The sequence below is a fragment of the Wasmannia auropunctata genome, unplaced genomic scaffold, assembly GCF_000956235.1.
Source record: "Wasmannia auropunctata unplaced genomic scaffold, wasmannia.A_1.0 LD336033.1, whole genome shotgun sequence".
NCBI lineage: Eukaryota > Metazoa > Arthropoda > Insecta > Hymenoptera > Formicidae > Wasmannia > Wasmannia auropunctata.
The window spans coordinates 572,338-586,522 of NW_012026857.1; the positions used below are offsets into that span (position 1 = coordinate 572,338).

The following is a 14,185-nucleotide window of genomic DNA, read 5'->3' on the forward strand; positions in this document are numbered from 1 at the left end:
CTAGAGACGAGCATAACTGAACCAGAAAAGAAGCGACATTCTAGCGAGAGCAAAAGAAAGAGACTCGATTCGTGCAAACTCAAATTCACCAATAAGCAGCGGTACGTTCGCAAGAGTGTGAACCAATTGCTAGAAAAAAAAACAAAGACAAGAGGAAATACCTGCACAGTCATTTCGGAGTCGCGCTGATTCTCGCTGATTAACGACTCGGCCATACTTATGTCGTCAAACTCTTCCTGATCCAGCATTATCGAAAGCTCGTCGTGCGTCCTCGTGTCCATGCCGCGCAGGCAACGTCCGCACAATTGACCTCGTCTGTAAAGACGTATTCGCTTGTTGTACGCAAATATTGCCACGCCATGATATCATCACGCAAAAAAATTTCATGCCGACGAGTCCGTTCCGACAGCGTGCAACTTTTTAGCGTTCTCCAATTCCACTCTTATTTACATTTAAAGATCCCGCCCGGCGATGTAGCTTTTAATTAGGTATGTGGAGCGATCCACGTCGCGATTCAAGAAAGGGAAACGAATGGGAACGCGCGTACCTGACTTCCTCCAAGGTGCTAATCTCGTCTTGCAGACTCTTCACGTCTTGCGCCTTGTTACGCAACTCCGTTAATTGCTCCTCCAGCGCGCTGTTCTCTTGCAGCAAGGTGGTCAGCTGCTGACTGAGCTCCGTCACCTTCTTCTGCTCCCTGGCCCTCTGATTGCGAGCGTCCTGCAGCTGCCGCAGCAACGCGGTCATCTCCTCGTCGCTCGCCGCGGTCGCCTCGGTTGTCTCCTGGGAGGGCTTCGGCGAGCTCGGGGCAGCTCTCTGAGGAAACGAGAGGAGAGCGTTCGGATTCTCGTCCCGGCGAACACGAAAGGGGCCGACGACGGGAGGTGTGTCGCGTTATATGAAATACTGTTCGTATATACCTGTTTCTCGCTGCCACCTTGCAGCGTGTCCGAAGTCTCCCAATCGGCGCTCTGTTGCTGCTGCAGTTGCTGCTGCTGATGCTGCTGTTGCGCGCTACTCCTCGACGGGCTCGCGGCATGCTGGCGCAGTTGTTCGGTCAGGTCGTCAATCTTCTTCTGCAGCTCCTCGCATCTTATTTCCAGATTCTCGATAGTCACGGATTGGCTGCAGGTAGCGCGCGCAAATCGTTATATGATTATCAGTGGGAGCCTCGTTATTGCCGGAACGCGGTTGCCCGCGCGCGACTATATCGCAATTTCTCCGGACGACGGACGGACATCTGTTCGAAATGTCACCTCGCTCGGAGAAATGCGCGACGCACGTCTCCGCGGAGCGAGATTTCTCCGGAATTTCGGGTCATTCGCGACGGCGCGAAGCTGAAGGCGCACCGCGGCGTCTAAGGCCGATCTGTCGTCCGCCGTGAAGCGCGTTGACCCCGAAATCCCCGGACGGAATTTCCTCGGACGCGCACCGCATAGCGTTAACAACGACAACAACAAAAAAAAAGGAGGCTTGTTATCTTGTGAGAAATAGATTCCATTAAAGAGATTAAGATAGTGTTAAATAGGAGAATAATACTTAATAACTTTCCATGAACTTTAATTGTATCAGACGGTGTATGAATTATGCATTTAGAAAGGTGAGCTTAGAACGGTTCACATAGCCGATACAATACGAAGCTAACAAGATATAATAACAGATCTCGTTAGACCGGCCACTTTTCCGCGATACTTCTACTAGAATCTTATCTCACTTATCTGGAATATCAAGCGGTACCTCTTTCTTTCGAGTAAGATCACCAATTTTTCTTTCCTTTATTTATCTCCCCCCCCCCCCGGTTCGAAAATTGTCTCGCCAATCGAAGAAACGACGTCAACGAAAAAATAAAGGATATGGGAAGGATAACGCGCGTACCTCTTGATCAGCTTCTTATCGCTCGTGTTCTCGATCACCAGGTGATGATTCGCACGTTCCAGATCCTGCACGCTGACTTCCAGCTGCTCGTATACTTTCAGCCGTGTATTGTTCACCTCCCTCAGGGCGGCAGTCTGCTTTTTCATGTACTGCGGAACGAGCAAATAACACGCGTATTCATCGGACAGTGCAATTTCGAGGTTGAGCGACTCGGTAAATCGTTTGCGACTCGAATTTTCTTACTGTGCCCCGCGTTTTGTGGCTGTTTGAGTATTGTGCGCATTGTGCAAAAAAAAATACTTGTAAAAAAATACGGAAGACGCGCGGGAGCTATTAATAAAATTATCAGAGGGTAACCGAAGGGCAAACCGCGCAGTTTTGTCGCGCGAGCAACAATTATATCGTTCGAACACCGCGGTTACGATTACTCGCGGAAAGAATTACGATTACTAGGAGATTTATAGTAACCTCGATTTCTTGCGTCTGCTCCTCCACGGTAGCCTGGTGCAGCTTGATGATGTTCTCTAGCTCCTTATTCCGTTCCAGGAGGGTCTTGCCGAGCTCCGCCGCCAACTGTAGATCTGCGCAAAACGTGAGACGCTACTTTGAACGCTGTTTTTTTTTTTTTTTACCACGATCGGAAATATTTCGTCGCGAGCGCATTCCTTGTTTTTAATCTACTTCTGGTTTGGATCCCTCTGATACGCGCGGGGAAAAAAAGAGGGAGAATCGAAGCGTGAATGTGATGTATCGATAATTTCGTTTCCGGATCACCGTGTGCTGTGCCGGCGAAACCTGAGAGGGAATTCAAAGAAATATCTACGTTGACGGAATCGAAATCAAACCCAGACTCGCTCCTGAATGATAATTACGCGTCACCTGCGCTGCGCCGAGCGACGGGTTACAGGTTGCAGGTTGCTGCCTGCCGAGCGACGGCACGAACGGCCTGGTTCACGCGCCCGCGGCACTCCCTCATTCTGACACCGGCTAGGGCCAAGGACCTTCTCGCGGTGAGCAAACGAGCGACCGAGCTACCCGTTTCGCGGTACTCGGTGTCGCCGCGCAGCAACGTGACCCGCGAAGTTCACGGACAGCGGAGGCGGGACGGGGGCTCTTAATTGACTTTTTAATGCCACGCGAGCACGGCGCGAAACCTTCGTGTCACTGCCTCCGGACGCATTTCAATAACTAAACGCGTACAGACATCCGCACGAGAAAACGAACCCATCGGTATGGCGATTTTTAGTGATCTTTCGCCGAAGTGGAGAGAAACTTTTTCTATACCCTTTTCTACCCCCTTCGGTCACGACAGGTTATAATTAGCCACGCAATAACAATCGCGATGATCTGCCAACGTTATTACTTCTTCCGTACTGAACACCACTCCTCTTGACCACAACATCACACATTATCGGTGGCACCGTCGATCTTTTTCGCGCGGATTCCAGTTCGCGTCTCTTCTCACTCCGTCCACGCTTATGTAACTTACTATTCTCGGAGGAGGATCCCTTAAGACTCTTAAGGTACGCGAGCTCGATAGAATAATCCCAGCCTTCTAACGAGTTGGTCTGGGTCTGCGGGTCCCAGACCATATCCACGCTCTGCCCGCTCATGGCTCGCTCGTGATGGAACCTGCCAGTTCCCCGTCGTTCGCCCTATCCGACGCACACAACCGGTTCCGTCGGAGGCAGCCGGTCTTCTGTGGTCCCCGTGGTAGCCAGCCCGATCGAAACGTCGTGTGCCCACCGAGCGGTAATCCAACTCCCTCCTTTCTCGTCGCGCTCTCGTCTCTCCCACCCCCCCAGCCTTTCTTGCGCTTCAGGGGCCCGACTTCTGGCCGTTCCGATCGACGGGGTACCGAGGGGGGGGGTCTCACTTCACCACCCCGGCCACTTTCCAGTTGTTGTGAATTTCGGATAAGCGTCCAAGCGCAATGACACAGAGTGTCGTTGACACTTGAACCGAGCTTGCAAAAGTTAGACCCCCTCCCTCCTGCTCGAAACCGGAGCAGCATTGACCTTTAGGAGAGTGGCGCTAAACTTATCGCATAAGAAAAACGTTCATTCCGCGATTCTTTCCGACGCGGGGAACAACAATAAATCAAATCTTTCGCCGTTCCCTCTCTCGGGAGCACTTAGCTCCCCTAAACGCTCCTCCGGTACTCTCACTCCGGAGTACTCATCCTTTCCCTTCTGCCTTTCTACGTGGCTCGTTCCCGTCGTTCGCGGGATGCTCCGGCGCGATAAGAGAAGGTGTCCCACTTCTGGGATCTTTCGTCGTTCGCACACCGCGCGCGGGTATCTTCCCACCGAGGGAAAATGGGGGCTGTAGGTTGACGATGAAGGGTGTGATTTATTGATTTGACGGGTAACGAATAAGGGAAAACCGTCGTCGGCTCGCTTGAAGATAAATTCGGATAAATCGCGTAAGTTCGCTTATAGAGTGCCTCGCGTATATATTCGCATTTTCCACGATCGGAAACGACGAGACGTAAAGTCCACTTAGCTAACGACAGTGTTCGAAGGATGACGAGCAGGTTTTGTTTACGTTAAGACTAGTCACCACGGTTCGTTCCATTGTTTCGTTATCCATTGTTGAGGTAGTAATATTAATTAATCCGAAGCTACCGGACGAATAATAGTGATTAAGCCGCGCCGTTCCTGCGTATCAACGTTTAGTTACGTTACGTTCATAGTCGACAAAACCTTGATCCACTTGGACATAATGGCGAATGCAGCGACCGGCGACCGGCGACGCGCGGCATGTATAAAAGCTTTATCCGATATCGTTTGACACGTTCCCAGCCCACGGTGTACGTTTGAACGTATCGAAGAATCGAGCGTGAATATTTCATGCTCGTGTGTTTGCAGCGTGCAACAGAAGGCTTTCCCTGAATGTTGTCTGGACTTAATTCTCGTAGAAAGGTTGTTAAAGAGACGAGACGCGTTTGAAAAGTGAACGATTTGAGGAATGACTTGAGAACGACATCCAACTCACGTAGGTTTCACGGACGGTTCGTGCAGAAAATCGGGCAGCCAGTTAACCGCGGCTCGTAAATCATTTATATACATTTCGTGCATCCTATCTGATTGCTCTGGAGCGAATCCGCGAATGCTCCATTGTTTCTAATGAACCCGCAATCGGATTCAATCTGCAACGCGCGACCTCCGAAAACATCGGCCCAGTGCCCCCGTTACTCGCACAATCACGAGATGCGGCACATTACCGCCGCGCGTATCGCGATCGGCGAGCCGAAAAGGAAAAAGAGAAGAAGAAATTCCCTATTCTTTCGCTCCTGACGTCTCGGCCGTTACGTTCGGCTTAATGACACGGTCAGTGGTAAACCAACCGTTACGACGAGACGTCGACGAGGAGGATTCGCGCGAGCGATATACGAGGTGTATATCCGAGAGAGAAGTGTGTGTGCGATGATAAATTTCCCAGACGTGTTCCGTTGACCCTTAATAGCCTCAGCTATCAGCAACAAAAGCCGTTCCCGATACCAATACGATACGACGGCCTCACCGGCGCTTTATAGGAAACGCATGATGCAGCCCATGTATGCACACGTGCGTGCGCGGGAAAAGTGGTACGCGCGAGAAATCGATGACGGCTCGCGTCCAGAAAATCGCGCTCTCCGCGTATATGCATGCAGTATACACGCGGAAACAGGCATCTCTCGCGCGAGTCGCGGGTTCGCCGGGGGTCACGGTGGAAGCGAATTAACGAGCCGATCGCTCTCGTCATTACGCGCGCGAGACATCATTACGCGGCGTGACTGCACGGTTAAGGAGACCCGGACTCGCGCGACGGCGAGCGAGTGTATCACCCGCCGATACCTGCACCGTCGCGATTAACCCCCGCGGGTTACCTCCGTATACGCGCGAGCTGCCGGGAACCCTCGCGATAACGATCCTCGATTCGTTACCGCTCCCGGGTGAAAGTCTTATACTTTTACGTCGACCCGCGAGAAAGAGAGAGAGAGAGAGATTGCGCAATAGTATTTAGTATCTGTTTTTTTTCTCTCCTTCTTTTCGACGCTTCCGTCGTTCACGCGGACGTAGATAAATTACACGTTCGGAGCCGTGTTATCAATCGTGAAAAGGGACCGCGCGTAAACGGACAGCCAAATTAGAGCGCTCGGGCGAGAGCCGTTTTGCGATACGCGAAACTCGCTCGTTCCGCGCGAGGTAACGCGCGTCCGACAGCTCGCTCGGATAGCTCGCTTGCAGGCGAGCAACGTTTCGGCGGGGCTTGCACTTTCCTTATGCGCTCGAAAGGTCAAGCCGATGCACCTGCGCACCGCTCAAATCCCGCGGCTCCGACACAATAGGTTCTCTCCCCCTTTTTTCGTCCGTCTCTTTCTCTGTCTCTTTCCCTCCCACCGTTCCCGCCGCCCGCGCCCGTCAGGTCCCGATGAAGAGATTAATAACGTTTCGCCCGGAACATTCTCAGGAGAAAGTTCACCCGACGCGAGGGGGATTTAGATTCTATTCCGAGGTCGCCGGGTCATATTCCAGTCGAAATATCACGGCGCGATCGGCTTCCCGCAACACGTCCTCCTCGCGCGGAACGCGGCGGCGACGAGTTTCCTTCGCCGTCATCGGCGGGAACATCGAGTTTCGCCGACTTTTGGTTCCGCCTCGCGTTCGCTTCGTTAGACAAAACTCTTCCGCCCATACGTGTCTCTCGATACCGGTTCATTAGTCCCGCGCACCACGCCCTGCGACACACTCATATACCGCGGCACGAAGCGAAACTGGGAGCGGGAAATTGAGAGCGACAAAGCGCTGCAGGCTCTCGCGCGAAAACTCTCGTCGGCAGCAGGTATTCAATTATCGGGTTGATTTCGTCGCTAAAAGGATCGCCGCGCCGGGTGGAGATATCGGACCCGATCTCGGTCGGCTCGACGGTCGACGGTCACCGGAAATATGCTCCTCCGCCAGTGACTTTCGCGTTCCTCGCGAGCGATAACATCGCGCGATGCCATAATTAAAGCGCATGTCGACGCGACGACGGTATAGGTATGCGCGCGCGTGGGTGGAGAGAAGGCGAGCGCGTGACACACGAGATTCGAATATCTGTCCCAGTTGAAATCGTGCGGTGGTAGCTACAATGCCATTCATGCACGCTCGCTCGCTCGGCTCGCTCTCTCGGGCCGGGTCCCACCTTTTCCCTCGCCTCGTCCTTTTCGCCGAACCGGTAACCGGAGCCGTCAGCGCGGTGCTGAAGCATCCCGTGGGCCGTGTTCCCAGCCATTGTTTCGGGCCAAGCGTAAAAAAAACATTCGACGCGACGCGAGGTGCCCGGCGAGGTTCAACGACGTCGTCGAAAGCGCGCTGAAAGAGAGTACGCGCACGAAAGTACAGCGCGGCGGAATTTCGAGCGGAAACGCCAGAAGGCAAGGGAAGGGAGAAGGGGGGGAATTCGAAACTTTCCGAGTAAATCGAGACGACGAGGATTTAAATTATACGTGTCATCGCGTTTACGTTGACGAGACAGGCGAGGAGCGCAAATGTTTGAAACGTTACTGTCACAGTCGCTCCACTAATATCGGTCGTGAGACGATTTAGAAACTTGCGCGCATATACTTGGCGTGAGAATTTACGCTCAAGATATTCCCCGCGCTCGTCGCGTATTCATATTATTCCTATCCCCGGCATTTTTACTGCCGGGTAGTCCTCCGAGCGGCGCGCGCTCGCTCGCGCTCGAGTCAAGTCCGAAGTCAACGGCCCTTTGCGCTGGCTGGCGTTCACCATCAGGCTGACGTCTGAACGCAAGTTCCTGAGGCACAGTCTGACCGGTCCGACACGGTGTTGCGCGGTAACGACTACCGGTATGATAATAACTGAATAATGCGTAATTATACACTTATGTGTACATTTATTAGCGAAATGGACACACGATACTTTCGGTATCAAAAAAAAAAATCAATCCCTGGGAGGATCGACGAGCTACGGCAGGCTAGCTTGTCGAACACAAGCCATCGGGAGTAATCGGTGCGGCGCGCACACAGCGCGCAATTCCGTTGCACAAAACAGAAACTATATACGAGATCTGCCTGGCGAAGGAAATTTAATATACGGGCGAGAGTATATCCGTCTCCGCGCTGCTCGCCGTCTAATCGCGCACTTTCGCAGCTCTTTTGACTTGAGTTTCAGCCCCCCCCTCCCCCGGGAAACGGCCGCGAGAGATAAGTCTCGGCGTCTTTTACCGTACGCCTCGGGTGAGACACGAGCGAGCTGAAAGAGCGCGCGGAACTTTTAAAGTTGCATCTCCGAAGCTGCGTTATCTGATATCGTCGAACGATCGCCCACTCGAGAGAGAGAAAGAGAGAGAAACTGGCCACGACCGTTCGCACAGCACCGCGGCGAACACACCGAAAGTTATTGACTCGAGATTTTTCTCTTTCGGCGAAAAAAAATGCTGGACCGAGAAGGCGCGCCGGATGTGCTCTTTCGACAATGTTACCAGCGGAAGCCGAGTGAAAGTACCTCGCGGTACTTTCGATCGACGAAAGAACAACCGGCCTTGGCTATTTCACACATAATTATCAGTCATTACGCCGCATTTCGTTCAATTAAGACGTAACCGGTATTGTTTGCGCGGCATGGTATCGCTAAACGATCGATCCCGCGGTGATGACGGGTTGAACGCCGACGGTCCGCGACGTAGCGAGTTATATTCTCCTATAACGCTAATTTCATTACGATGTATTTACGATATGGAATTAGCGGAGCTGTAACAGGAGCAAAGCGAGCTAGCGGCTATAAGCAGAAGCTTCAATCTCGTCTAATCTACGTGTCGAATCGATCTCCTCGATCGCTCAAGGCCATCCCGCAGCCGGTCGTCTATCCCGTCTATTTCACCTTCGTATATACACACAGCTTAATTGGGAAAAAGTGGTCTCGCAATAAAACGGGACGAGATCGCGAAGAAAGCGAACGGAACCGCCGCGTGGTTTTTGCCCGGATTTTCACGGCAATTTCACATACCTATCTGGTCTTTTTTTCCATTCGACGCGCCGCCGTCGACGTGGACGTACGGCGGAAGTAATATCTTTCAGCGACGTGCGAATCTCCGACCCGATGGTACGTACCTACATCTGGCCCGTGCAATTAACGTCACAACGTCGTCGCCGCCGCGCGCCGCCGTGAGAACTGCCAATTTCATTCGGCACGCGGAATAAATGGGGTTCGAGCGAAGTGTGTTAAGAAATAAGACGCGAAGTCATCTCGCGGGACGAGAGGATTTTTCCAGCCTCCAATTCTCGGAGGCTCTCGACTCTGCGAGATTCCGCACGGAAGGACCGAGTGTGTGCATGCCGATGTGCGCATCCTGCGAGAAGTTTCCGGAGTTAATCTCGTAAACTGCGCTCCGTGGCGCGCAGGAAGGAAGGGAATTATGCATATTACGCGAGCAGGAATATTGATATCGTTCCGCAAAATAAATTCTCTTCGAAAAAAAAAAAAAAAAAAAAACCAATTCACTTCCTGAGCATATCTGCGAGAGAGCCCGAAAGCGAATTCGTATATACCTATACACGATATGCACCGCGGTTACGCCCGAGGATGCCCGAGACGGGAAACGATTCTGGAACAGCTTGTATGTAGGAACGAGGTAGGATGCCCTCGCGTATCGCGAGATGATCGCGGATAACGTACATTGTATCGATATCGTGCCCGCTAGTCAGCTATCAGAAAGCCGTATAACGTTGTAGGTATGGTGTATATCTCCGCGAGCGCCGAAGGTATGAGAAAGAAGGTCAACGTTACGGGATGCGCCGCGGGCAACGGTTACGGGTTGCAGGATATTAGACATTCAGTCCCCCATGGAATATAATCGCTTGAATTGTAACGATGCGATGACTATCGCGGCGATATGCTAATTCGATTTCCACGTTCGAGGCATTATCATTTGAGCGCGCGCGCGCGCGAGCGCGAGCGGTAATTAATCCGTTAGTTAACAACGTATACGAGGGGGATATCCGATTTGCTTAGGCATACAGGATGGCTTTTTTTACTCACAGATTTTACAAGCGAGATTATTATATTTAAAGACGTGCACACGAGATACTTACAATGTACGGACTTGGCGGAAACTGGTGGAGAAAACTCGCGCCATTTTCCACGCGCGCCTGCACGGCCGGGGACGGCGCGCTTAATTGCATCTCCTTTTAGAGGGGAGGTGAGGGGGTGGAAAGACAGGATAATAGGCGGTAAGGCGCGAGAATGTGCCTCGCGTAATTTGGTACTTCGTTATGGTCGGAGGTCGACGAAATGTCTCGCAATATAAGTGGAGAAAGAGACTCGTTAGCGCGGCCGCACATCCTCTCTTCGCACGACAGGCGCACCTTCCCACGGCGGCGCGTATATAGCGATTGCGAGGAATAATACCCGCGTGTATAACGAGCCGTACGCGATCGCGATTATTTTCCACCGCCATATTTTTCTCGCGGGTTCTCTCTATGGGTATCCCCATTAACGCCGTAACGCAATACGCGAACACGTGTGTAACGTCACCTAGAGGCCGAGAGGAGCTCCGCATCTGGGAGGTCGTTCGCGCGATGCCGCGTAAAATCGAGTCAGTGTGCCAAACGTGATTTACCCGGCCGCGCGCGTCGTGCGAAGACCCGGCTGAATTCCTCGCTCGGGTCTTTTACTTTCACAAAAATTCGCGCAGACCTCTGCGTGGGACGGCGGATCCACGTACGTGGACTACATGTATACACGAGACGACGATCTTAGGGACATCCGCGGTAGCTCTCTCAATTCTATCTTTCTCAATTCTATATTGAATTACGGAAAAGAGACACGTTGCAGGTCGCACCCATGACCTCGTGATCGTCACAAAGATAGTCTCACTGCAGTTTTCTAGAATCGAATGTTTCTTTTTTATATTGCGTTTCATAACAGATGCAGGTTGTCAAGAAAATAAAATATCTGCGATTACAGAGAGATATTTTATTTTCTTGACAACCGCTGCATCTGTTACGAAACGCAATATAAAAAAGAAACATTCGATTCCAGAAAACTGATAGTGAGACTATCTTGTGACGATCACGAGGTCATGGGTGCGACCTGCAACGTGTCTCTTTTCCGGAATTCAATATAGAATTGAGAAAGACAGAATTGAGAGAGCTACCGCAGAAATCCCTAAGATCGTCGTCTCGTGTATACATGTAGTCCACGTACGTGGATCCGCCGTCCCACGCAGAGGTCTGCGCGAATTTTTGTACCTACAGTTTCAGCCGTTATCGGATTGTCGACTGTTTAACAAATAAGAGATCCGTTTGGTAGGTGCACAATGCTACCTTGTTTCCGCCTCGGGATAAAATCTAACACAATCCCCACGCGTGATATACATATATTTGCCGACAATTAGATATTCTGACAAAAACAACCGTAACGATCTCTGCGGGTCCGAGTACCATCACCGTATTCATCGTGCGTGACACGATGGTATCCGAACCGAGTCCACCAGCGAGAGGAGAGTCGCCGCGGCGTGTGCGTGGCGCTCGACAAAAATCACATACGAGTGACCGCGTTGCGTGCGAAGATGCGCGCCGCGGCCGCGCGGAGTATCACGCGTCGCCGGTAACGAGAGAAACGGGCGTAACAATGCCGGGGCAAATTATGGACGTGGAATTGCACTAAGAAAAAAAAGTGGCTGCATCGGGGCCACCGACGTTTCTTTCTCTTTCTCTTTTTTCTTCACTTTGCATCACCCGCGCACTCGCGCGAGAGTGCGTTCCGGCGCGAATCCGCGAGGACCGGCTAATCTCGCGTCGCGCGCGATCGACGAGAAAAAAAAATTAAACAGATTAAATAATAAATAGCGCCGCGTTGCGATTTACGGCGATATCGCATGCGTGAAAGAGTCGAGAAACCGGCGCGGCATTATAAACACCACGCGCGCGTGCGTCCGGAAATGTAAATTGCTCTCGCGAAAATTACTTTGGTTTTCCACGCACGAGGAGGCGAGAAAGCGTTACCATTCCGTGCACACGCATCAGCCTGGATTTTTCTCATTTTTTTTCTTCGCGCGCAACGCCGAGACGTTCTCGGAGTATAATACTGTCAAGCGAGAGCCAGACTATACGCAATCTGGATGTCAGGGATCGAGAGGCACGTGGACTGATCGGGGGACTCGCGACTCCTCGCCGTCGGCCGCGCGAATGTGTGGCCAGAAAGAGAAAGAAAAAAAGAAAGGAACAAAACAGAAGAGAGAGAGAAGCGTCGATAAATCCATTATTTATACGTGTTCTATTACGTGCGTGCATAAATTCCTTCGTTCGCGCAACGATCTCGCGCGCGCGGTACGCCGAGCGTGACCTTCGCGCGTTACGAGATTTTTATAATTCGTTCCACATTCGGCCTTTTCGCGCTGACGTAACACCAGCACGGCGGCGGCAGCGGCCGCGGCCGGTGTATGTATATGTACGCGTCTCGCGTGATGGCACGTGGAAACGATACCGCCGCCGCGACGTGTATTATACCACATTCTCGAAAGGGAGGCGCGATTTCCGCGCCTTTCCTCAATCGCGCGCGCGGCGGGTTTACCGTACGGCGCATGCAAAATCTTTCGTTTCCTCTCCCTCCGTCATGTCGGGATTTCGGGGGGTGGGAGAGGAAGAGCGGGGAAGGAAGGAGAGGCGAGCGATACACGTCCAGGAACTGGAACAGGTATGCGAGTATGTGCGAAGTAACGCGCCGCGCGGCGCGGGAATGCAACAGGCGCGTATGCCGCATACCGTACGCTCACCCAGTGAACGCGCCGCGGTATCAACCCGTTCGATGAGGGAGGGCCCCCCCCGCACCCGCGAGAAAAACGCGAGCGCCCACACGGGGCGAGGCGAGGCGAGACGAGACGCGGTGTGTATAAAGTATAAATAGTAATGAGGGAACCGATCCGCTCAAGGAACCCGATGATGAATGGCCGTATACCTTTCCTCCGCGGGAGGATCCGTACTGGATGAATAATGCGTAGCCCGCGGGTCGCGAGGAGGTGCACGGTCAACGAGAGAGGCCGCGGCGCGCGGCCGCGGGGTGGTGCATCTGGGTCAGACTCGCGAGACTCGGTCCGGCGGCGATCGTTGGGATTCGACACGCGAAGAGATAATAAGAAAGAGAGAGAGAGAGAGACGTTTCTCTAACGAGGCCATCGTTCTCCGCGCGACGATAATACAAGGAAGGATTTATTTAATCGTGGGAGACAGATCGACGAGCTATGCGCGCGGCAGTTATGCGGAACGTTACGAGTCGGCCGTAACGCGCAACATGTATGTGTATATATGTATATACAAACGACGCCGGGATTATCGTCGTAATAATTCTCGCGCCGGGAAAAAGAGAGAGAGACAGTTAGCGGGACGACGGCCGGTGCGCGCCCGCGGTCCCCGTCCCGGGCGCGCGATAATATCTGGCTGTACCGCTTATCGCATTTGTCGGCTTAAGAGACGAATAATTACGCCGGATATTGTCAGTTTTATACGCCAATCAACGTATAACGTGGCGCTATTCCAACGCGTCGCGCACCTGCATCGACTTTCTATCTTTACGCTCTGTCTCTCCGGTATACACGCAGGTATACCGAAACCCGCGACCTCTCTTCCTCCTCTCTCCCTCTCTCTCACGTACCGCGCGAGCGTTATCGAGACGACGTTAAATAATTTTATCGACGAGTGTAACGGTTACGTTTACTCGCCGTAACCGCGAGGAGGCACGGCCGCGCGGAGGCGGGACACGCGGGGAAAAAAAAAAAAGATACCTAGTGTACGCGGCTTGGAAAAAGTATTCGATCGATCGATCGATCAACCCGGGGGATCTGCGCGAGCGTGCAGTATGCGCTCTTACGGACGCGTGGCGGTATAGATCCCACCGATATTTCCTTCGCAGGCGGGAACCTCGTGGTGGAGCCTCTCCGTTCCAGGTCACGGAGATTCGCCGGTTGTGCATCTCCTCTCTACGCGAGGATAGGCATCTCTCTAGCGAGCTAGGGCCCCTCTCGGTCATCGCGAGTGCGCCGCGAGTGCGCGCTGCACCTTGTACCGTTACCGGGCAATATAATCGCCCGGCGAACGAAGAGTCGACGTCCGATCCGTGCGATTCGTGCCGGCGCGGCGCGGCGGCCTTCCCCTCGTCGCCGGATTAAAATTCAGTCGCTCTCCTTCGCTTCCTCTTTTTCCCCTGGGCCGATTAGAGGGGTTTCGTCGTCGCTCGGCTTAGACGCGATCCCGATACATTTTCTCACAGTACACGGGTACACGGGCCGGGAGCTGCGGCATTTAGCTCAGGCTCCCCTCCCCCCC

The 14,185-nt window shown here is 52.8% G+C and overlaps 1 protein-coding gene across 3 annotated transcripts in view; it reads right to left on the bottom strand.

Annotated features, from left to right (window-relative positions):
* Positions 1 to 14,185, bottom strand: part of LOC105452340 (cerebellar degeneration-related protein 2) — a 30,133-nt gene that overhangs the window by 3,314 nt on the left and 12,634 nt on the right. For 2 of the 3 annotated variants that reach the window (XM_011693350.1, XM_011693349.1), the window contains exons 2-6: positions 2,344 to 2,456; positions 1,876 to 2,024; positions 921 to 1,125; positions 548 to 816; positions 162 to 315 (exon numbers count right to left, since the gene is read on the bottom strand). In XM_011693350.1, the coding sequence (XP_011691652.1) occupies positions 162 to 315; positions 548 to 816; positions 921 to 1,125; positions 1,876 to 2,024; positions 2,344 to 2,456 (890 nt within the window). Of the gene's footprint in view, positions 1 to 161; positions 316 to 547; positions 817 to 920; positions 1,126 to 1,875; positions 2,025 to 2,343; positions 2,457 to 3,364; positions 3,559 to 14,185 lie in introns of those variants that run through there. The other variant, XM_011693348.1, reaches the window with a different exon arrangement.